The following is a 25230-nucleotide window of genomic DNA, read 5'->3' as shown; positions in this document are numbered from 1 at the left end:
TGAAACTGTACCTTTTCCTATGCAAACTTCTAATAAAGTCTTCAATCAATCAAAGATATATCTTTTAGATTGATAGAGGGGAGCAAATGTAAAAAGTGTCTCCGTTTACTCCGCTCTCCCCTAGGCTACTTTTTCCTCCACTGGTTAATTTATTTATATATTCCCCTCCTGCATTCTTCCCCTCCTCCTGTCATTTTTAAACCAATCACAGGCAGTGTTTACCTCCCACGCCCAAGTTTTGGCAGCCAACCACTGTATGGAACAAATGAGTAAGCGTCCAACGACGCCCCCTGGCGGTTCCATAGAACTAGAGCTGGGATTTATGGCTCTTTGAAGTGAGCTGGATCTCTAGGATCCGTTCCTTTCAAAGAGCCGTTCAAAAAGACTAATTTTAGTTACTATAGTTACTTTGTAGATTTTGATTATAATTACAAATCACTTCAACCCTATACATTTCGGCCATATATAGATTATATATACATTTCCGCCATTTGAAAATAGCAGATCTACAAGCTCACAATGCGTCGCAAGTTCGCAACGCGATATTGTGAGCTCGTAGATCTGCTATTTTTTTTTCCCTACATTTTATTCATTGGAAAACCTGTGAAATGGGACATTCTGCACCATGACTACTTAATACTTTCTAGTTTCCACTATTGGTATTTTAAGTACATTTTGATACCAAAACTTTTAGACTTATTATAACCTGACTGCGCCAGATGATAGCAGCAGTGCGTTTGCCTGGCTGCACCTCTGCTACTAGTAGAGCGGTAGCCTACGCACTACTGCCACCATCTGACGCAAGTCAGGTTAGAATCAACGAACCTTTTACTTGTAACAGCATTTCTACATTGAAATATTGATACTTTTACTGAAGTAAAGAATTGACTCACCCTCACAAAAAAAAAAAAAAAAAAAGAACGGCTCCCTATCCTGCGAACCGGATCCCATCGTTCATTTCAAAGAGCCGTTCAAAAGACTCGATTCGTTCGCTAACGTCCCATCTCCATAGAACAACACAGACAGGAGGATACCACCGGTGTGTGCTGATATTCAGAGGTCATCAGAAGTGTCTTCTCTCAGTGTCTTTCAACCATAAAGTAAGTAATCCATGCACAGCACTTCATCACCAGCAGCGTTCATGTGGTGTTACTCAGACTATAACGAGGTCGGATCGTTTAGTCTGACTCGATCATCACAAGGTTATAGTTTGTTAATAACTACACGGCTAGCTCGTTAGCTTGGAATGCTAAGCCTGGGAGGATGTCTTTCCCAGGTGTTGTGTTGTGCCCTGCAGGCGGTTTGTTTGAGGTTTAGGTTTAGGCGTTATTTCTACGAGGTTAGGGTTAAGGTTAGTTGTTTAGGTTCAGGCAGAGTTGTAGTGCAGTTAAATAATAGGGTTTTAAGCACGATCAAAGTAAAATACCAAGGAAAGAGGGGAGTCCTGACTCCCGACTGTACACAGTGGGAGTGTGGAGTGTTTGGATGTCATAAAAACGGTTGGTTGTTGTTGTCCTGGAGATAAATAAATGAACAGTAGACGTTGTCTGCGTCACGTTTTGCCTGCTGGATTATTTTCCTCCCTTAGCTGTCTGTCTGTCTTCCTACCTAGCTTTGTTTGTCATGGATATTTGCTGAGTGTAGAAGTGATGACAGCTCCAGTGTGTCGACTCGTGACTACAGTAGTTCCATCCCATTTCATCAGGCTGGCTTTACTCGCATTGGGAAATGATGGGTACCATTTCAGACTTACACTCAAAACGTAGGCGTACAGACATTGTTTTGATGACCCATCTTTAACAATAACCACACTTTTAATTAAGTGAATATCTATGTATGATGTATGATTGCATGCGCTGCCCACCCCACACCGACCCCCAAGCGGGGGTGTGCATGGGGGAATTTGGGGACATGTGTCAAATGTTCATGCTCCTAATATCAAATAACTTGTTCCCTCAGCCCTATGCAACAGTGTTGCACAAAACTACTCATAGATTTGCTATTTTATTATTTGTAGGCTATTATTCATATTTTATTTTTACATTTTGGGAATGATAACTACACCCCTAAATAATTCAGATTTTATTTTTTTTATTATTATATTGACATCCTCAAAATGGGATGAAAGTGTTTAAATCCTGCTGTGCTGTTGCTGAGCTATAAATAGATCGGTGGGGGCGGGGCTTAATGCACTATCAGTGATCAGCAGCAGAGGCAAATAATTCTCTTTTTCTCCCACATCCACTTCCATTTCAGTGAACCTATTATTTATAGTTCTGCTCATTTGAATCAAGTCTAGGCTGTAAAAGTAGCTTTTGGAAGTGGAACTAACGGTTCCCAAGCCATGTGGCCCATACCCATAGTTCTTCTGTTTCCTGTGCAAGCTGTGAGTCAGCTTGATGTACAAGTACCCCACCCTGGACATGACACTCCCTTGTGCACACAGTGGTGGAAAAATAACTATACTATATTCAGTTTTACTTAAGTGTGTAAAAGTATCAGTCAAAGTCTGGAATTCAAAATGTATTTTGAGACAGTAATGGTATTGGCACCAATATGGACTGAAAAGTATCAAAAGTAGAACGTACTCATTATGCAGAATCATGTCCCACGTTTTCAAATGTATAAGATGTAAAAATAGCAGATCTACAAGCTCACAATGCATCGCAAAGCGACACATTGTGAGCTTGTAGATCTTCTATTTTCAAATGGTTGAAATGTTTCTACGGTTGGAAGTGATTTAACCCATTTAGGGTTGAGCACGATTCTAAAAACGGCTTCTAAATCCTGATTTACTGTAAGCTTTCTGAAAAGGGTCAAATGTATGTATTAAAAATGTTGTTATATACTGTAGCAACAAGAACTCAAAAGAGGGTCCTAAATGGGTTACACCCAACTGACACCCAACTTAAAGGACAACTTTAGTTTTTTACAACAAGGGTTCATATTTTAGATTGTAATTAAAGAATATAAAAGATGAGTGTCAAATTGATTTCATTTACTTCTTTCTATTGTTTTAGAGATTCTTATTTCAATGGTTGGGGGCAGGCTAAATATGTCATTTTACACAGAATAAGCCCATTCCCAAGATACAACGCAACCTTTCATGATTGGATGTGACTTATGGGGGCTAGAAGTGTTACTGTAAATAGCAATAAAGAAACTGCTGGCTTATTGTGTCTAAAAAGACATATTTAGCCACTTGTACGCATGCCCCATGCGTATGCATGCCCCACATTTTAGCACGGTAAACGCGATAAAACAATAGAACGAAGCAAATTAAAACATTTTAACACTCACTTTTTCTTTTCTCTAATTACAATCTAAAATATGAACCCTTGTAAAAAAACAAAGTTGTCCTTTAACGGCAGTGTTTTGTGTGTGGCAGCATGACGGACGACTCCGGAGCGCTGTCCCTGGACATCAACATCAAGGAGCCGCGATGGGACCAGGGCACGTTCATGGGCCGCGCCCAGCACTTCTTCATGGTCACCGACCCCAGGAACGTCCTGCTGTCCTCCGACACGCTGGACGAGGCACGGGTCATCGTGGAGGATTACAGGTACGGATGGGGCGTCACTCACGCAAGGTGCAAGGTACAAGGTACAGGTACAGATGAAGGTTATCATTTAGAACAGTGGTTCTCAACCTGTGGGTCGGGACCCCCAAATTATTTGGGGGGTGGTCCCCAGATGATTAACTTAATGTGCAACATTGTTTTCTCACTCAACAGTTAACAAACCAACATAAGGTTTAAGTGTATGAACTACTATAGAGTGTACAGTGTACTGTATGCACATTTTTAATACATCTAAAATGACAAATTAAACATTGGCCAAATTGTGAAATTTTAGAGGCAGAAATTGTGAAAATAGCCGATTGCGAGGCGTTGTGAGCATGTAGATCTGCAATTTTCACCGTGTTATACAAATGTTATGCCTCAACTCTTAGTGCTCGTCAGGGTGAGGGGTCGCGGCCTGAAAAGGTTGAGAAACACTGATTTAGAACAGTGGTTCTCAAACTTTGACATTTGAAGGTCTTAATTCTGATAGTGTACAAATGGAACCAAATGAACCCGGTTGTACTCTGTCAGAGTTACAGACTTTTATGGGTCATTTTTTAAACCCCCCTAAAGGAACACACAGAGTCCCTGGAATTCACTTTGAGAACCACTGATTTAGAAGATAATTACTGTAAGTTCTGTTGAGCGATTTGTTTTCATGTGCCGGATATTGAAAGAGATAGTTGTAGCAAATTTGGGCTGTGGACAGTAATTCTGTTTTCATAACCTCGTACCAAGAGTTAGAATAAATTTCAAAAACTTCTTACTGTACCTTCAAAACAGTTTTTTCCTTTTTTTTTTACCAATGGTCCGGGGAGACCACCAGTGGTCCTTGAGGGTTTTCCAGGTGGTCCCCAGCAAAATGATGGAGATTTGGTAACCAAATGGACCCTTTATAAGATCTTTAAATCATGCGTGTAAAATGAATCGTTACGGGCAACGACAATATATTCTAAGGTTTTGGTCTGAGTGGCTAAATGTCATCAAATGGTGGTCTAATATTACTTATAAAAATGACAGATACATCGGAGAGATAACGACCGATGTCCGATACCAACATCGGGGTCCAAAAACGACCAATATTTCGGCTGGGCTCTACTTTTAAGAAGAAAAGGTGGTGAGGGGTTAGGAGTTCCTCACAGAGGTCATCCTATAAGGCTCTAACAGACTACAGAGATTTCAGATCGTTTCCAGATTAAAAGAAAATATCTAACTTTGCTAAACTGAGCAACAGACTTACGATTGATTTGCTTCTTATCAAAAACGACAGCGGGACTAGAACTATTTAGTGCAACCAAAACTGTGTTTTAGTGTGTTGTGATGCATTTTAACTTTGTTTTTCTACACAGGGCAGGAAAAGCTAAGCCCGGCCTGACAGAAGACGAGCTCTGGAGAGCCAAATACGTCTATGACTCTGCCTTCCACCCCGACACGGGCGAGAAAATGATGGTTATCGGTCGAATGTCTGCTCAGGTGCCAATGAACATGTCCATCACAGGCTCCATGCTCACCTTCTACAGGTAAGCCATACAGTAGGTGTTTAATACATCATGTCCCTGATCCCTCCAGCTAGCCATTTAGGCCTAGAATTATTGAATGCTTTAACTATTGAAAAATAGCAGATCTACAAGCTCACAGCGCGGCACCGAGTGCAGCGCTGCGAGCTTGTAGGTCTGCTATTTTTGAAAAATCATAAAGGTTTGTGCAAATCTGAATATATATATTTTTTAAAGCCAACATTTGTAACTCAAATTTTGCTTCTGGAGGGGTCCCTGGTACTAACTATTTTGAGATGGGGGTCTGTGGCAAAATACATATCATTTTGGGGGTCCTTCACATGAAAAGGTTTGAGAACCACTGACATAGTAGTCTCTCAAGAACAGACTAACTGAGCTCCAGTTAAGTGAAAAAGACCTTTTCTTTGACGATGGCTGGCCAGATTGCTGACATAGAAACATAGGTCTTTCAAAAAACCTTTGAAGGATTCAAAAGACACTTATAGAATCAGCTCAAAATTCAAATTTTCACGATTTTTCAAAAATAGCAGATCCGAGTGCCACGCTGCAAGCTTGTAGATCTGCTATTTTTCAATAGTTAAAGCATAAAATAAGCATAAAATATTAATACGCAATATTGTGTACCGACTGAGCACCAAACCTCCCAAAACAAACTGATTCGGCTACTTCTCGACCTTGGGCCCATGACCCATGTTTCTCCCATACATTTTGCTAGCCTAAGTTGGCTCAGCGTTGAAGACGGGGTTAAACAACTAAAAATGGGATTGACTTTCAAAATAGTCAACGCAAATCTGCCCTCCTCCTCCTCAGTACCTGCATATCTGACCAGACATCTCCAAAAAGTTAGCGACACCCACAACACCAGAGGGAGCGCACACAATGATCTGATAACACAAATCCATAGGACAAATATGGGCAAATTCTCCTTCTACAACACTGCCACCCAGGTGTGGAATTCCTTGACTACCTCCCTTAAAACATGTAGCTCGCTGGAGGCCAGAGAAGGAGGTAGTTGCGACCGTCAGGTCGCAGTTACTATCATAACCTCCACCAGCTGGCTGTCTGTCTGTCTGTCAGTCAGTCACGTCACACTTTTGCCCCTACTCATATCTCCGCCACCGTTGCCCCTATCCGTGCCAAACTTTGCACACACACTCCTTGGCTGACAAACCACAACCTGGTGAAACGGCAAGTCCGGAATTCCCCTTTTAATAGAACAAACTACATCTCGTTGCCCTGATGCAGAATAAAAATGCATATCCCAGTCACTACAGAATATTGATGAGTCATGTGAGTCAGCCAGGGTGCTAACTAAAACTAAGATGAGAGAACACATCACTCCAGTTTTAGCCTCCCTACACTGGCTCCCAATTAGTTTTAGGATTGATTTTAAAATTCTCTTACTTGTTTTTAAATCTCTTAATGGTCTGGCACCGTCGTACCTCGTCGACTGCCTGTCTAGATATGAGCCAAACCGCCCCCTCAGGTCTTCTACTGCAGGTCTGCTCGATGTGCCCTCAATGACATATAAGAAATATGGTGAAGCGGCATTCTGCTTCTATGGGCCGACAGCCTGGAATAAACTTCCAGCACACCTAAGACAGGCACCCTCTGTTGATAGCTTTAAAGCACAGCTTAAGACCTATTTTTACACTCTTGCTTTTGGGTGATTTTAAATATATGTGCTTGCTATCTTTTATGTCCACCCTGTCTGTAAAATGTTTTTATTATAGAGCTCTTATGGACGTCTTTGAACGCTTCTAATGCTGTTTCTTGTTTTGTATTATTTCTATTTTTTTATTGTTTTTATTTTTATTTTTTATTGTTGATCATGTTTACAATTTTTTGCTCTGGAAAGCACTTTGAGCTGCATTTTATGTATGAAAGGTGCTATATAAATAAAGTTTATTATTATTATTATTATTATTATGTAACTAGCTGGTGAGATCAGGTGTGTCGTCTGAGTGAGAACACTGCTGTGCTGTTCTTTATGTGTGTCCAATGCTAAATCGTTGTGGGGGTGAAATGTTTGTACGGTGCTGAAAAAAATGTGTCGCATGCATGTGCTGCATTCCTCTGTAGAGGACAAGTTCAAAGCCGCCCGAGTTGCTATTGCTGGAGTCTGTGTAGAGTGCATGATTCACATGTTTAACTGTTGCTCCACCCTCTCTTGTTTCTCCACCCTCTCTGTTTCTCCACCCTCCAGGACGACGCCAGCCGTGGTGTTCTGGCAGTGGGTGAACCAGTCCTTCAACGCCGTGGTCAACTACACCAACCGCAGCGGAGACGCACCGCTGACCATGAAGTAGGCATGGACACGCTCACCTCACTGCTAAGTCTATAGGTCCATGCGGGGTGTGTCGCACCAAATCATGGGCCCTGGGTACAAGGATTCACTCACGTTTTGTGCTTTAACTATTGAAAAATAGCAGATATACAAGCTTCTATTTTTCAATAGCTAAAGTATAAAATAATTAAGGCCCCTCCACCTTGGGCCCTAGTAACTCGGTCCCACTCCCCCCCTTCCTCCCCCCTTGTGACGCCCCTGGGTCCATGAGTGATGTCCCCGTCCTTATCCTAGCGTCGGATCGTAACCAAATGAACCCGTAAAGGTCCATTTGGTTATGTGCGTAAAGAGCCATTCTGGCCACTACACTACAGTGCCAGTGCCAACCTATTCTCATCTCAAAGAGGGATGGGACGATACGAATGCTCATGGATTCCCCTTTGCGAACTGATACTATTTTTCAAAGTTGAGTCTATTTTTCTGCCCGAGTCGTCTATTTTAGACATTGTGAGGCAGAAGGGTGACGTCCTCTAACGTGTGTAAACATGGCACTAGAGGACCTTCACGGTATCGGAAAGGGACACAAAAGAGGTACATTGACCAAGTGGCACACTATATGGCACCTTGAGGTGAGAATGTGTCACCCTGACGGCTGTTTTATTTTCCACAGTCATGTCACCATGCCCTTCTGTTGGCACTGGTTAACCACTTGTCTTAAACCATATATACTTCCTTTTGCTCTGGGCCATCCAGTGCTCTGTACTTGATTTTCTCCTTTCTTTAGCTTGTAGATAGTCTTTTTTTTTATGACTGTTATCCCCAAAATAGGGATGCCTGGGAGTGGACCCTACGGTTGTCAGGTTGAGTATTTACATTCTGTTGTGCTGCATTGTCTCTGCTATTTTGAATGCTTCACAGAAATGCATCAAATGAAGGATGCATTTACATCCGGGGTATTCAACGTGTTCAGTCCAAGGACCCCTTAGTTGAGAGAGAGATGAAGCAGGGACCCCCACAATCTGTTAATAGATTCCATATAGTATCATCTTTTGACAGCACAATCGTCTGTGTATTTTGGATTCTTGAACCGTCAATACTTACAAAACTTGACCTTTCACTCTATACTTACAGTAGCCTGCTCTTTTCCCCCTCTACACCAAAGCTATTTGCCAAAAATAGGCCGATCTGCAAGCTCACAACGCCTCGCAGCGCGAGGCGTTGTGAGCTTGTAGATCTGCTGTTTTTGGCTAAAGTTCTCCTTATATGGATGCTAGGGTTCAAGTGGTTCAAATAAAAGGGAGGGAAAAAAAGTATATCACACAAAGATTTGGAGGACCCCCTGTAGTAACTCTGAGGACCCTCTAGGGGTCCCGGACCCCCTGTTGAAGACCCCTGATTTACATGATGGGGATATGAGATGCACGCATGCACACACAGAATGTCATAGTTATATTCAACATACACCATGCAGAATGAGTCGTCATGCACTTGGACGCTAAATATTATTGCTCTTTGCCTAACCTTGATATATTTGGATGCTTACCTTTTCAAATTGTCTTTGCATGTCATCATATTTCATGAATATTAAAAACATGCATTCTGATTTTAATCTTAATCTGCCCAATACAACCTCGATGCCCTCATGATGTTGTTAGGCCTGTCACAATTATTATTACATAATTGTCCAATCGCAATTATTTGACATAATCGTCATAATTGTTTCCATATTGAACATTGTTCATATACTGCATTTCCAAACATCTGCTATTGAAAATAACAGATCTACGCGTTGTGATACGACACGTGAGCTTGTAGATCGGCTATTTCCACTATCAATGTTCTTTTTTAAGTATAAAGTTGTATATGTCAGAATCTATACAAGAAATCTCAAAGAGAACACCAGCACTCACGGACAAGTCCATTTAAGGCACTTTTTATTTTAAGTTTTAGGTCAAGGTAAGCTGCAAAGCAGCAGCAACGGACGCGTTTCGGCGTTAGCCTTCTTCAGCGTTGTATGTTGTGGAAAAAATAGTGTCACATTTTATAATGTCTGTAGGAGCGACACCTTTCTCTGTCCGTGTAACAACAACTACCAACCCACTTAAGTCAAGTGCGAATTACAATAGATCGTCTAGAATAGTCTTAAAGAAATACATCAAAATTCATTTTACACAAACAGTCAAAAATACAAAGAATCTGAGTTGGTTCCAGGGTATCAATCGAAAAGCTTAATATATTAATTTAGCCAATAATTCAAAGAGGTTGGGGATCGCAACAGAGAGGCTGTGGTGGTACCATACACATAAGTCAGGGCATATATAAAAAAACAGAACAAAATAATTACTAAATTCAATACAGCTAAGACATTTTTTCATGTGTCTATCTTATCCAATCCTATAGTAACAACTAAACAAATATATTAGGGCCTATTAATTCCACAGATTAGTATTACAACAAAAGAAAGAAAAGATGAGAAGATTTATACAGTATTAAGTCTGCCAAAATAGCTATAATCAAGTTCATTATTTGATGAGAAGACAGGTAAAGACAAACCAACTGAAAAACATAATGTTAGGCTTTTAAGTGTTTAACTGTTAAACGGAAAGTCACAGAGATCCTCTCTTCTAAATATTCTATTTGAGTCCACCCTCTCTCGAAAGGTTGTCGAAAGAGCTATACGTACACGAGCAAAGTATATATATTTGCCGTTTTAAACCGAGCACTCTGCTGAAAAGAAGAATGAAGATGCGAGGATTAGACACCTTTTAGCCTTTATAGAGAACTTAATCTGTATTATTTTTGTTGTTTCAATAGTTTTTTTTCTTTTTTGCCTTAGTTGGTAAAACCTAAACTGTTCTTTCTATGATTAGGTATTGTGACAAAGACTTTAACGTTTAATTTTACTTGGCTATTTTTGTCCTTTGCTCGTGTACGTATAGCTCTTTCGACAACCTTTCGAGAGAGGGTGGACTCAAATAGAATATTTAGAAGAGAGGATCTCTGTGACTTTCCGTTTAACAGTTAAACACTTAAAAGCCTAACATTATGTTTTTCAGTTGGTTTGTCTTTACCTGTCTTCTCATCAAATAATGAACTTGATTATAGCTATTTTGGCAGACTTAATACTGTATAAATCTTCTCATCTTTTCTTTCTTTTGTTGTAATACTAATCTGTGGAATTAATAGGCCCTAATATATTTGTTTAGTTGTTACTATAGGATTGGATAAGATAGACACATGAAAAAATGTCTTAGCTGTATTGAATTTAGTAATTATTTTGTTCTGTTTTTTGGAGCGGTGAAAGCGCTCCCAGGTATGTCCGTGGCTGGCTGGCTGGCTGGCTGGCTATGTGGCTGGCTGGCTGGGTATGTCTGTAGCCTGGCAATACCTTGAGTGGCCACACAAGTTAAAGGAGGGGCGCTGTTGTGCAGGCACAAACACACACACACACACACACACACACACACACACACACACACACACACACACACACACACACACACACAGATTCACCGCTCCACTTCGAACCGAGGTTTGATTTTTTTATATATGCCCTGACTTATGTGTATGGTACCACCACAGCCTCTCTGTTGCGATCCCCAACCTCTTTGAATTATTGGCTAAATTAATATATTAAGCTTTTCGATTGATACCCTGGAACCGACTCAGATTCTTTGTATTTTTGACTGTTTGTGTAAAATGAATTTTGATGTATTTCTTTAAGACTATTCTAGACGATCTATTGTAATTCGCACTTGACTTAAGTGGGTTGGTAGTTGTTGTTACACGGACAGAGAAAGGTGTCGCTCCTACAGACATTATAAAATGTGACACTGTTTTTTCCACAACATACAACGCTGAAGAAGGCTAACGCCGAAACGCGTCCGTTGCTGCTGCTTTGCAGCTTACCTTGACCTAAAACTTAAAATAAAAAGTGCCTTAAATGGACTTGTCCGTGAGTGCTGGTGTTCTCTTTGAGATTTCTTGTATAGATACGTTTCCCGACCGTGCACCCGGTTAGAAGTTAAGCAATGTTGAAATGAGTTGGAGTCGTGCACGGAACCCATGCTGTAGATGTCACAATGTCTTTGTATATTTAGGTATTTATATTATGTGTCATATCTGCCATGTGCAACTTCAAAGCCTACAAGCCAAACAGAAATGTAATTGTCAACGGCAAAAACACAATTAAATCACAATTAATCTTCATGTAAAATGTCATAATCGTGACAGCCCTGGTTGATGGATAAGACATCTTATGTGTGTGCGAAAGAGAAGATGGTGGAAGTGAGTCTGAGTCTGGGGGACACTTTATCATTGTGTATGTGTTGTCTCTCTCTCTCTCTCTCTCTCTCTCTCTCTCAGTCAGTTGGGTGCAGCCTACGTCAGCGCCACCACAGGAGCTGTGGTCACAGCCCTGGGACTCAAGTCTCTAGCTACGGTAAGACGTTATCCTTTTGCTTTTACAGATACCACAACTCACGCCTGGAGGCGGGGAGCGTGTCGCTGTTACTACATGTCATCTTTTCGACACCCGACTCTAACCCTCACCCTAACCCTAACCTTCATGGAGTGAGTCGCTAACCCTCCGGTCGAAATGATGGTCGTTCGAAAGAGCGCGATTTACCCCTGGAGGCTCTCCTTTGTAACGCTAGTCAGAAATACCGTCTATAGCTGAATCCGGTTTCAGTGCTAGTCTGTCTCAAAAATAAATACAAAAATCCTTTAATAATGTAAAATGAACATAATATTTGAGTACTTTCAGCTTCTTTCTTTATTTCTTTCTTCCAATGTATTCTTAATGTAATGCTAAACCAGATTCAGCTACGGAGTGAAAACAATGTTACAGTTTACAGTTTAGGCATTTAGCAGACGCTTTTAATCCAAATCGACTTACAATAAGCAGGTAATACATCACTATAATAAGCAAGATAATATGTCAGTACATTAACAACAAACAAATGCATAGGAATATCAATCTAGAAAAAACAATAATATAGGTAGACCATGCACCTAATCAGTAAAAAACGTTTTAAAACCTAAAAAATGCAAACTACAGTAGCTTCATGTATGTTCAATTCGTGTTACAGTAGTGCTATGGGTTTAGGTGGAGTCTGAAGAGGTGAGTCTTCAGTCCACTGCGGAAGCTAGGGAGTGAGTCTGTAGTTCTAAGTGCGACATGGAGTTTATTCCACAATTTGGGGGCCAGGAGGGCAAATTGTCTAGGACGAGTGGATTTTTGTCCTGCGAGGGTTCTGTCAGCATCCCTGTGTTGGCTGATCTGAGTGAGCGGGTGGGGGTTTAGGGGTTGATCAGGTTTTGGAGGTATTGAGGAGCCGTACCTTTGGCTGCTTTGAAGGTCAGCATCAGTGTTTTCATGTCCACCCAGGGTGTGATCTCCACACACCACAGTGTAGCTAAAGTGCGCCCGCCCTGGTCAGTCAGAGCTTGAATCATGTCCTAACTCTGGATCTTGGATCTGTGTGTTCCCCTCTCCTCTCCTCTCCTCAGCGTCTTCCTCCAATCATGAGCCGGTTCGTTCCCTTCGCTGCCGTCGCTGCTGCCAACTGCATCAACATCCCCTTCATGAGGCAAAGGTGAGACCCTCACACTAATAATAACTGATATACTTATAAGTATAATAACTACTTTTTATAACTGTGTACTGTAGAACTGTGTCATTGTTTCAACATACAGAATGAATGAATGAATGCATGAATGAATGAACACATTATTTTATTTGAGTGTCATGCCACCTCTTGGCCCATCCCTCATGGGATTATATGACACGTTTTCAAACAAGTTTACAATATTCTTAAGTACATTCCTTTTTTCTTTTCTTTTTTTTATACATCAAACGTAAAGCAAAAAAGAACATATGGTACTTAACCCCTACTGGTTGTACAATGCTTTCTATCTTAAGTCCCAATCTTTCTCAAGATAGTTTGCCAGTTTAAATACATGTTTTTCGAATAGACAGTTAATGGGTTGTGAGTCACTGATATCCAACATATAAACACTGTCAGTGTTATTAAACAAATCTTCTCTGGATCTCGAATAAAAGGGACAATACAGAACAAAATATTACTCATTTTGTATTTCATTAAGATCACACATTTGGCAGATTCTCTCTTCTTCATCTAACCCAACATAACGACCTGTTTCAGTATACTGTACTGTTTTTTTTAGAGCTGTACCCATACTTGGTATTGGTCGATATGTGTGTGTAATTAAAAAAGAACATCTCGGACAGTGGTTCTCAAAGTGGCATCCAGGGTCTCTCAGGATTATTTGAGGGGGTTCCAAATGGACCCGTACAGGTATATAAGTCTATAACTGAAAGTGTACTAACTAATGGAACACATTGTACACTCCCAGAGGTAGTTTTTGTTTACTATCTTTATGCATTTGATGTGTAACTTTGTGCTGTCCTTGCTTATTGTAAGTCGCTCTGGTTTAAGAGCGTATGCCTAAATTGTCCATTGTCACAGAGAGCTGAAGTACGGCATCCCCGTGACCGACGAGAACGGGAACCGCTTGGGAGAGTCTGCCAACGCCGCCAAGCAGGCCATCGTACAGGTGGTGGTGTCACGTATCGGCATGGCGGTGCCAGCTATGGGTAATGATGGCAGTGTTTGTTTTATGTCTGTGGGTGTGACAGAGTCAGAGTCTGGGTGGACAGTTATATTTGTTTTACATTCATAACCACTTTCAACCCTGGTGTCCTGATGTCATTATTAGAAATTGGCTATTTTGGAATATTTTTTGAAAGGTTTTGAAAACATTTGTAACTCTTTGATCAGGGGTCTTCAACGTTTTCAGGCCAAGGACCACTTAGTTGAGAGAGGGACCCCCACAACCTTATCATAGATTCCATATAGTTTCATTGTCTGACAGCACAATCGTCAGTGAATTTTGGATTCATGTCAATTTGTGTTTTCAAATATTTAACCACTTGAACCGTCAATACTTAATAAACTTGACCTTTCACTCTGTACTTAGTCTGCTCTTTTTCCCCTCTGCACCAAACCTCTTTGCCGAAAATAGCTGACAATAATTGTATTTTACATTATTATTTAAGGGGGGTCCTTGGGGGGGTTCTAGGAGGTAGTCCACCAAAATGACTGGTAACTCTGAGAGAGTTAATGTGGCCTATAGTGCATCGTAAACTGGGGGTCCTTGAAATGCTAAAATTTGAGAATAACAGAATAACAGATTTTATATTTGTATTTTGTTCTCTGATGGTGGTTGTTGTTGTGTCCACAGCCATCCCCCCGGTCATCATGAATGCCCTGGAGAAGAAAGCCTTCATGAAGGTACTGTAACGCCACCTAGTGGTGTCACTGTGTCACTAGGCCCAATAATTACACCTGATTGCAATTATTTGAGATGATGGCAATTATATTTCACATAATCGTCAAAAAAAGATCTACAAGCTCAAAAGTTGAAAGTATAAAGTTATTAAATATGTCAGTCGTTTCTTTGTATATTTAAGTTATGTTATATCTGCCCTCTGCAAGTTGTTCTTTGCGAAGCCTTAAAGCCCAACAGAAATTTAATTGTTATTGATCTGTTCCAGTGTTCAATGCTAAAAAACACAATTGAATCTTTAATCAAAATTATTTCTGTTACAATTAATCATTAACTAACATGTCATGACGGTGACAGCCCTTGTGTGTCACTACCGTCACCACATTGCATCAAACATCCTCTTAGATATGTTAGATATGTTAATGTATATGCTTCCATATACTGTATGGATAATGCACGCAAAACAAAGCATTCAAACTATCTCTGCTGACGTAAGAAAAAGACAACAGAGTTTGTTTCTACAATGACAGATGTGAGTTAAGTCTCAAATGTTATCTCTCAGATTTCTTTCCATGAAGATGCATTCTGTCTTGTTTGTGTTTTTTGCACTATAGCGGTTCCCAGTCCTAAACGCTCCGGTTCAGGTGGGCCTGGTGGGTCTGTGGTAAGTACTCTTACTCTATTTGTAATGATCTTTGGTGGTGCGTAGGTGCAGTACTGGATTTAAGTTACTGTAAGATAAATGGAGGCGAGCCACACAAGGCTAACGTGTGACTTTGTTTGTTTTGCAGCCTGGTGTTTGCCACTCCTCTCTGCTGTGCACTGTTCCCTCAGAAGAGGTAAGGTCTTTTCTAGAGGTGAAATATACCACACACATATAAACCAGTAAAACCCCCTAATCGGGAAATAAGCGACCGTCAGGTCGCATACACAAACTTTAGAAGGCAGTCGTAGCCAGTCAGGAAGGAATATGGGAAATGAGACAGATCCATGTTGATGACATGACTTTAGAGATAATGTGTACCGCTTTGCGTGATTTTAGGGCAAAATCTGTAGGAGCAGTGTACAAAAATGTGTGTAGGAAAAATCGGCCTCATGGTGGCGCTAGAAGAGGGCCATGTGAGAAATCAGGGCTGGAGGTTGTGTTTTGGCAGCCAAGGAGTGTGTGTGCAAAGTTTGGCATGGATAGGGGCAACGGTGGCGGAGATAAGAGTAGGGGCAAAAGTGTGACGTGACAGACAGACGGAGAGACAGCCGGTGGAGGTTTTGATAGTAACTGCGTCCTGACGGTCGCAACAACCATAGCTGAGAGGCACTGTGGGAATCAGGTGGTCCTTGGCTTACATCACAATTTGTCACATCACAGTTCCGGAAATGGGACCGGAAGCACTTTTTCGCGGGTGATTAGAAAGCGATTTGCGATAAACAGCGATTATACTTTTAAATGTTTTATAGCGATTAAAGTATATTAAAATTCTCTGGTTTCTCATGCCTGGCGGAGAGATGCATCTAGGCTTTCCCCCGGGATTCTCGGGTTGTGGCAGGAAATGAGTTTATAAACGATTCTGATTCACTCACATTTTGTGCTTTAACAGTTTTACTGCCAGATGTTATTATTTATTTATTGGGTCTTGTGCCAGCAAAAGCAGCTTACCTTTGCGAGGTTATAGACAAAGATCTTCTTTTTTTTTTTCTCATTACATAGTGCACTTTGGTCATACTAGCAGTAGAGGGCAGCCTCATGCAAGAATTAATGTGAAATGGGCCGCTGCAGCTTCCATACATTCAGGGCGCAGAGTCGCATCAGAGCAATAGAACGACAGCTAGCAGCCAAGAAGTGAATTTGGACATTATTGATGTTTACGTGAGGTGGAGATTTCAAAGCAGGATTACAGGAGATGCTTATACTGTACACACCCGCGCGACCCCTCATCAGTTTACAGACATCAAAACAAGGTAGAAAAAGCGAAAGAACGTATAATTGGCATCGCGCCGCCGTGGAAAATGGAACGTCCAAATGGAACGTCCAAAGCGGTAAAAGAGTTAACTATTGAAAAATAGCAGATCTACAAGCTCACAGCGCGGCACTCGGTGCTGCGATGTGAGCTTGTATATCTGCTATCTTTCAATAGCTAAAGTATAACATAATAAAGGCCCCTCCACCTTGGGCCCAAGTAACTCAGTCCCACTCCCCCCCCCCCCCCCCCCCCCCCCTTGTGTGTATGTGTTTTTGCAGCTCCATGGCAGTGAGCAGCCTGGAAGCAGAGCTGCAGGACAAGATACGAGAAGCCAGTCCCAACACTACCACAGTGTACTTTAACAAGGGTCTGTAGGACCACACACACACACACACACACACACACACGCGCACACGCACACACCACAACAACACAAACATTCTCCGGCACTCCACACACACATTGCTACTACATGGTCAAATCCTCAGCGATTGTGGAACTCGTTATTTGAATCCATTGCAAATGGATACATTTAACGCTGATGATTTTACCGTGTGCACTCACTGTAGCTTTGCGGGTGGAAGAAGTGAAAGGGCAAAACAATGTATTTATGCATACTTTTTTTATGTATTTGTGTACTTGTTTTTTTTTCTTTTTTTTTTATTACATTTCGTCATTGTCGGGTGGAAACCTTGTATGTCCAAAACTCTTAGTTTTGTATTTATCATTTTAAAAGTGATTTAAACTAGTGAAAACAGCCGATCTACAAGCACACAACGCCTCGCACCGCGAGGCGTTGTGTGCTTGTAGATCGGCTGTTTTCACTACCCGTGCGACGGCCTTGTATGATGAAGCAGGGCTTTACTTCGCGAAAAAACGCACAAATTTGAAACTTGGAGATACGAGGTTTCTGACCGACAGTGACGATTTATTACATTGAGCTGCTCCCGATATAATGGGTGAGAATAATGGTGGGTGAGTGTCAAGGTCACTCTCTTTCTTATTTGGCTGAAGTGGTGGAATTGATGAAGTATTTAGGTATCAAAAGACTGCAATACTACAGGAGATAACCGTTTTCCTCTGTTGGTTTTATTATTTTGTTACAAATGCTTATTGACTAGCAGCTCTGATGGTTACGTAGCCCCATCTGTTTTGTTTTTCTTTATTGGTTTTGTACAGACACATCCGTAACAAATATGTCATGAAATAATGTTCCTCATAGCCCCATATGTGACCTTCCCCACAATTTGGGGTGCCAGACGAATAACTGTATATATATATTATTTTTATTTTTAAACTAATTTCCAATGGTCGTTGCAGCAATTAAAAGGTATTGACGTGTTCCTACTGCTGTGAAACTACTGTTTTAAGCGCCATTCAAGATAAAGATATCGTTTTTAAAAATCCTAGGCTTTGAAGTTGCACATGGGAGATATGACACATAACCTAAATATACAAAGAAATTACTGACATATTTATATTTGACAACGTTATACTTAAAAAATAACATTGATAGTGGAAATAGCCGATCTACAAGCTCACAACGCGTCGTGATGTGACGCGTTGTGAGCTTGTACTTAGATCTGCTATTTCCACTATTTTTGACTTTCAAAAAATATATATATGAACATTTTTCAACATGGAAAGGATTATGACGATTATGAAAAATAATCACGATTATGTCAAATAATTGCGATTAGACGATTATGTCATAATTGTGACAGCCCTGACACAGACATAATTGATGTGACGTGCCCGGGGGGAATGATGCTTAAATCGACAGCCTGTGCATAATCTTATGCAGAAGTACGTTGTGCTGCAGCTCAGAAATGGGGGAGGTCACAGATATGGCGCTGATGTCTACTGTGTTACGTTCATCACCATGTTATGAGAGAGTATTGCATTCTGGTGCGTTTTCTACTCTTTGAGAGAAAACTTTTTTTTTCCTTCTTCTGGCAAACAAGCTACAATACATTTTAATATCAGAGGTCCAAGTTCAAACTGAGGCTGAATGTAAATCCAATCTGCCATGTACTGTAGAGCAGTGGTTCTCAAAGTGGTTTCCAGGGACTCTTCTGTGTTCCTTTAAGAGGATAGAGTCTGTAACTCTGGCAGTGTACAAATGGAACCACATTTGGTTCCATTTGTACACTGTCAGAGTTGAGGGGAGACCTTGAAATGTAAAAGTTTGAGAACCATTGCCCCCCAGGGTCATTATTTCTAAAACATTACACTATACAGTATTGACGCTTTATTCTTGGCTATGAAGCACTGAGTATATTCTGTTACAATCTTGTACAGCCTCTGACCCATGCCAGGTTTCTGTTCCCATTCTGGTCTTAGACCAACAATTTACTCGTGTTTTCTCGTGAGTGCAAAATCATGAATTATCATTTTGAAAACCTTTTTAGATGTGGTTATAGTTTCTATTTGAGGACATTTAACCACTTGAACCCTGTACTTAAACCCTGTATTTACTTTGAATACAGGGTTCTCCCAGGTGTACTTTCTTTTCCCTCTAAACCAAATCTGTATACCTTGTGAGCTTGTAGATCTGCTATTTCTTGCAGAATGTTCACCTATTATGACATGCCTAGTAGGCATGATACTGAACTTCATTTTAGTTAACTACTTATTTAGCCCATATTAAAGTTTTTTCATAATAGCCAATCTATAAGCTCACTGGACCCCATCGGAGAGGTTCCGTCCTCTAGTGACTAGGACGGTACCTCTGATGGGAGACCGGCTTTGGCCGTTCATCGTTGTGAGCTTTTTTTTTTTTTTTTTTTTAACCTGAGAGCATTTTCACCTAAAATACAGACACCAGGTTGAAAGTGGTTAACAATTGGGACACAACAGCTGCACAACTGCCGATGCCGATGTCTTCAAAGAAGTAAATAACGGCTGATACTGTAAATCAGTCAGACCGTAAATGTACTTCTGTCTGCAATCTTGTTATTTTGTCTGGAATATCACTGAGATCACTTCCGTCATGCAGTAGGGCTAGGCAGTTTTTATTTTATTTTACATTAATTATACTATCTATCAACGAATCGACTAAATCTATTAGTCTGATACCACTTAAGCCCTGTATTCTTATACTACTACAATGGTGGTGTGCAGAGAAAAGATTATATACAGTATTTTATATTTTTTAAATAATTGCTCATTAGTCATAATCGAGGCAAACATAATCATGAAGATGATTTGAAATTGTAACGCCCAGCCCTAACATGGAGTTCTATTGTAAGGTGAGATTTTATGAGCACAATATGACTCCACAATGAACAGCTTACAGTATGTTCGTGTTAACCTGTTAATCATCTTAACTTCACCACTTGCCCTTTGAAGTGTACTTAACCCCTTTATTATACTATGTTATACTTACTTATTTATGTTACTGTCGTACATAATGAGGTGCTATACAGTATATATTTGGAACAGCACTGCAAAAAGCACTCCCAGCACGCATGTGGCTGCTTGTACTGTACCTGTATGAGTGAACCACAAATAAACCCTACCTACCGTTTTAATGATTAACTTGAGCAATTAGTTCAAGTTCAAATACATATAAACAAAACCTAAAATTGTCCACAATTGTGATTGCAGCTTTGAAAGTTATTAACTGCAATTCGTCATTGGCTTTGTTCAAGTTAAAAAGCTACGTGATTGTTGTTGTTGTTGATTGTGCGGTGGTGGTATTGAGAATGTACCTTGTTGTATCTAAAAGAGAGATTGCTGTAAATTGATCTCCCTACCTGTTGCCCATACATTTTTACAAAGATCAAGATTTGTTGTTTGAAGCACAGAAATAATATGCAGACCAGAGATAACAATGTATTGCACACTAGATGACGTAACAAAGCTGAAATACTAAATGGATATTAGACGACCCGTAATTGTACATGTTGTTTTTTTAGTAGTTGTAGTCGTAAAACCGGTTTTAGCATCTCTGATCAAATTCACTTGAGTTGTGTGTGTTCACTGTTGAGGACTCTAAAATGGTTGTCTGTTGTGCATAGAAATAGTGATGGTGGTGTATTTAAGTAATTTGACAGCAGAACTTAAACATTTTGCAACCTGTACATGTAAGATTACTTATATTTTTCTGGGCTGTACAGTATATGACTATATATGATGATATTTAAAACATAAGGCACAAGTTCAGGGGCTGCCTCTGTAGTTGTCATGTATCCACCAGATGGCGCCAGAACAATCCTACCAGCTGCCTGTCTTTTACAGACTGGCCTGCCCTAGGCTTTTATACATGCAAAGAATGTGTGCAATATTTCCAGTGTAGATGAGTGTGCTTCTCAAGTTTGGGGTGATTTGTGCGTTTTGGGGGGTGGGTGTGTTATTGAGATTAGATAGCATATAATTGAATATTACCAGTTCTGTGTCTGATATTTATGTGAAGTGGTGTTACATTTGTCTGTCAATTTTACCATGCCACCTTAAACCTTTTTTTTTATTTATCCCTTCCTACTAATTTTGCCCACAATTGTACAATTTAGGCATTTAGCAGACGCTTTTAATCCAACAATACCACAAAACCTTTTTCTCCTCCATTTTACGTTTTCCATTTTGTCGTGAAAATATAGTACACCAATTGTGGACCTAAAAGGAACTGTACTCTAATGTAATCCAGACCAGCGTTGATGAATGAATCTTGCACACTTACTGAAATTAGATGTTTACAGTACATGTTAGCCCTGCTTCATTTCAGCTACAGGTTTATTTTATCATTATCCTAGTATGCCCTTACCGTGGCACCATTCAGATGTACACTGTACAGTTGGATCAGTCATTTTGACAGTGTCGGTCTCGGTGGGAACAGAGTGATTGGTTTCTGTTTGTGCCCATTATTTCAAGTGCTCATTTCAGTCATCATCATCACAAGCACTGCAGGGCAGTGTCGGCTAGTAACTAGCAACTGCATCACTACACCATGCTGTATTTTTGAACTCTTGTCTTACTTTGCGTGTGGTGTCGAAAATCTGCCGAGCCTGTAGATCAGCTATATGCGGCTGTGCAACCAACTGATCAGGTTTAAAGGTAAATTCTAGGGATGCACCATTTGGTATCGGCCAATATTGGTATCTGCAAATAAAGCTGACATTAACCGATGGCAGTAGCCAATATATATTTTACGCTGGCTATGTTGGTTATATGCAGTCTGAGCCTACCAAGCTGTAGATTCTGAACAGTTATTTCTTATACAGATGTATTTGTTACCCTGGCACAAAATGGGGAAATTAATGTATAAATTAATGTCGTTATCGGTTAAATTGTTATTTTAAACGTATTGGCCAAGAATTTCCATACCTGTGCATCCCTAGTAAATTATTTCATTGACAACGCTCCGCAAACGGTAGTGCAAATAGTTGGACTCTGTCAGGTACACCCGTTTTTACTTTATTTTCTGGGCGTGTGTGTTTAACCCTTGTTACTGTCCATTATGTTGTGGGTGAATCTGCACTATAACCTTTGATGTGCTGCTGTAGGAACTGCTAGAATATATATTGCTATTAAAAGATTGGGGGTGTTTAGTTTTTTTTAATGTGCTTTGGAAATTAATGTTTGTTTGTGCTCCATGTCACTCCTTTTTGTCAGCTCATCTAGTTCAGTGGTTCTCAACTTTTTCAGGCTGTGACCACCAAAATAATCATATTTGAACTGGAGACCCCCACCCTGCACAAGCACTTGGAATTTTAGGAGTTGGCATTACATTTAGTTTGACTGGATCTCGTTGTGAGCATGTAGATCTGCTATTTTCACAATTTCTGCCTCTAATATTTGACAATTTGACCAATGTTTGACCAGAGGTACGGAAAAGGTATTTTTTACTGTTGAGTGAGAAAACAATGTTACATTTTAGCTAAACATCTGGGGACCCCCCAAAATAATTTGGGGACCCCTCTGGGGGTCCCGACCCACAGGTTGAGAACCACTGATCTAGTTGGTAGTTTCATTGTTTCATGAGTTTGAGAGTCTCAATTGGTGTTGTATTGCTCCTTTTGTTTGGGGGGGGAATTTATGGCACAAAAATGTCAAGAACAAAGCTAAAGGGATTGTAATGAGGCTGTAATGGAGTTTGTGACTGTACGGTGCCATCTGAACATGTTGCTCCCAGAGTTGAAGAGCCAAAGATGAAGGATTAAATGGACAGGGTTTTGTGGGTAAAGATATGTATAGCTTTTAAACTTTATGCTTCAGCTTTATTTTACAGATACATTTAGCCCTAGATTTACTCATGTTATAACCTGTTTTGTTCATGCATAGCTGTGGTTAACAACCTTTTCAGTGTCAACATGGAAGAAAGACAGTCACAGACCCCAATTTGCACTAAATTTAGCTCACGGCTAAATATCAACAACCATAATGCAAGAAGCATCGTCAGATGCAAAGATTGATTATCTTAGCTCATTATCCAGGGTTCCCACGGTCATGAAATTCCTGGAAATATTTTGAAATGAGGAAAAAAAAAAAAAAAAAGTTTTGGAATTGATCAAGGTTACTCGAAGGTCCTGTAAAAAAATGGCTATGCATTGTTTTTGGTTATTGATTTTGTTAACTCATTTACTGCCACCATAAATCGACTTTGAGGGTTCCTTGCCACGATTTTCTTACCTTTTGACGTGGGCACGTGCGCGTCCTTCGTGCGCGATCTGCATGCACTTTATTTGTGCTACACTGCCTGTCTTTGGGCATTGCACTTAGGTGTAAGCGACTCGTTATTGCGCTGAATTATTGTTATATAGTCCTGGAAATTCATTGGTAAAAATGTGTGGGAAGTTGGGAACCCTGATTATCGAATTATGAATTGGTCACAATGAGCTAATAAGCGGAACTAATTCTAAAAGAAATGATCAACAGTGATCTTTCAATATTTGATCAAAATATTGTGTTCCTGAACCTACTCCATGTTACACTTAGGATTTACACTAGCTCCTATTTTTCACATCTTAGAACATAATGCACACTAAAGGCACAAATATGACAATCTATGTTATCACGATGTCGGTGTGTATTTTAGTTCAGTCAGTATTGGTGCACAATATTTGTCCTGCTGTTTTGTACGGTGTTTGAAGGATCTTTCCTTTTCCTGAAATGTTATTTCCTCAGAGCAACTGAATAAAGTACAACTGACATATTTAAAACTGCCTCTGCCGTCTTCATGTAATCTGATGGTTTAGTGCCGTTCCCTCCACATTTACAATTAAACAGGGTTCCCACGGTCATGAAATTCCTGGAAATATTTTGAAATTAGATTTTTTTTTGTACTGGAAAAGTTTTGGAATTGATCAAGGGTCCTGGAAGGTCCTGGAAAAAATAGCTATGCATTGTCTTTGGTTATTGATTTTGATAATACCTCTGAAATGACTAATTAGACATTGGCCAAATTGTCAAATATTAGAGGCAGAAATTGCTGATCTACAAGCTCACAACGCCTCGCGTTAGCATGTAGATCAGCTATTTTCACAATAAAACCGTGTTATACAAAATTCCTCAACTCTAATGCTCGCCAGTGTGCCGGGGTCCCCAGTTCAAATATGATTTCGGGGGTCACGGCCTGAAAAGGTTGAGAATCACTGGCATACACTACCTGTCTTTGGGCATTGTGCATAGGAGTAAGTGACTCGTTATTGAGCTCAATTATTGTTATATAGTCCTGGAAATTGGGTTAAATATTCTGTTTTTTTTTGGAAATAAATTAAAATGTGTGGGAACCCTGATTGAATCTATGCGTAGTTTACATAAATTATGAAAATATGTTTTGTAGCAAACAATGGCTTATTATGTAAAAATGAAACATCCAACCGTTTTGTACCACAAACCTTCTGTTTATAAACCACTGACAGACCACAGAGGTATGGAAGATATTAGTGACAACTAAATACTGCATTTAAGCGAATATGATTTAGATGAAGAATGACAATTGTGCAAGCAATGACTTATCAAAAGAAAATACTTAAAGAACACAAGATTTAGCTTATAGATCGGAATTGTTTGCTATTTGTTGTACGGCCAGAGTTGTATGATTTTATATAATCGACAGAATCTATTCATTACAATTTCTTTGTCAATATAAACTGCTTTTCAATTATTTGATTTAATTGAAAAACAATCGATGGAATGATCACTGAGCTGAGAAAATAATCAATAGTTGCAGGCAGCTAAGGGTGCAACAATACATGTATTCGTATTGATCCGTTCGATACGAGGGTGTACCGAACCGAATGACCCTGTACCGAACAATACAATAAAATACCACTCCACGTCCCCATTCCCCTGGAACCCCCTCAAGGACCCCTAGGGGTCCGCAGAGCCCACTTAGAGAACCACTACCCTAGAGGTTGGGTACCGCATTGTTCAAAGTTAAAACAAAAACAATCCGTAGTTATAAAAATACATTTATAAATCAAGGACATTTCTGATTATTTTTTGTATCGAAAAAGTATCAAACCGTCACACCAAAATATCGAACCGAACCGTGATTTGTGTAAACCGTTGCACCCTTAGTTGCAGCCCTAGTCCAAGACCTCAGCTCTCCAAACGTTTCGAAAAATAAGAACAGGACGCCGCGATGAGGTT

General features: G+C 40.2%; 1 protein-coding gene across 1 annotated transcript; it reads left to right on the top strand.

Annotated features, from left to right (window-relative positions):
- The first annotated feature begins 1035 nt into the window (after window positions 1-1035).
- sfxn3 (sideroflexin 3) lies at window positions 1036-17132 on the top strand. Its single transcript, XM_080739821.1, has 11 exons — window positions 1036-1100; window positions 3389-3562; window positions 4912-5082; window positions 7286-7384; window positions 11732-11807; window positions 12878-12963; window positions 13858-13985; window positions 14633-14682; window positions 15292-15341; window positions 15469-15516; window positions 16914-17132. Exons 2-11 carry the CDS (start codon window positions 3390-3392, stop codon window positions 17008-17010), a joined length of 978 nt encoding a protein of 325 aa, XP_080595947.1. The 5' UTR covers window positions 1036-1100; window position 3389; the 3' UTR covers window positions 17011-17132.
- Window positions 17133-25230: the final 8098 nt, after the last annotated feature.

Source organism: Nannobrachium achirus, assembly GCF_963921795.1.
Source record: "Nannobrachium achirus genome assembly, chromosome: 13".
Lineage (NCBI taxonomy): Eukaryota > Metazoa > Chordata > Actinopteri > Myctophiformes > Myctophidae > Nannobrachium > Nannobrachium achirus.
Note: the sequence above shows the minus strand (reverse complement) of the source record. Positions and strands in the feature narration are given on the sequence as shown.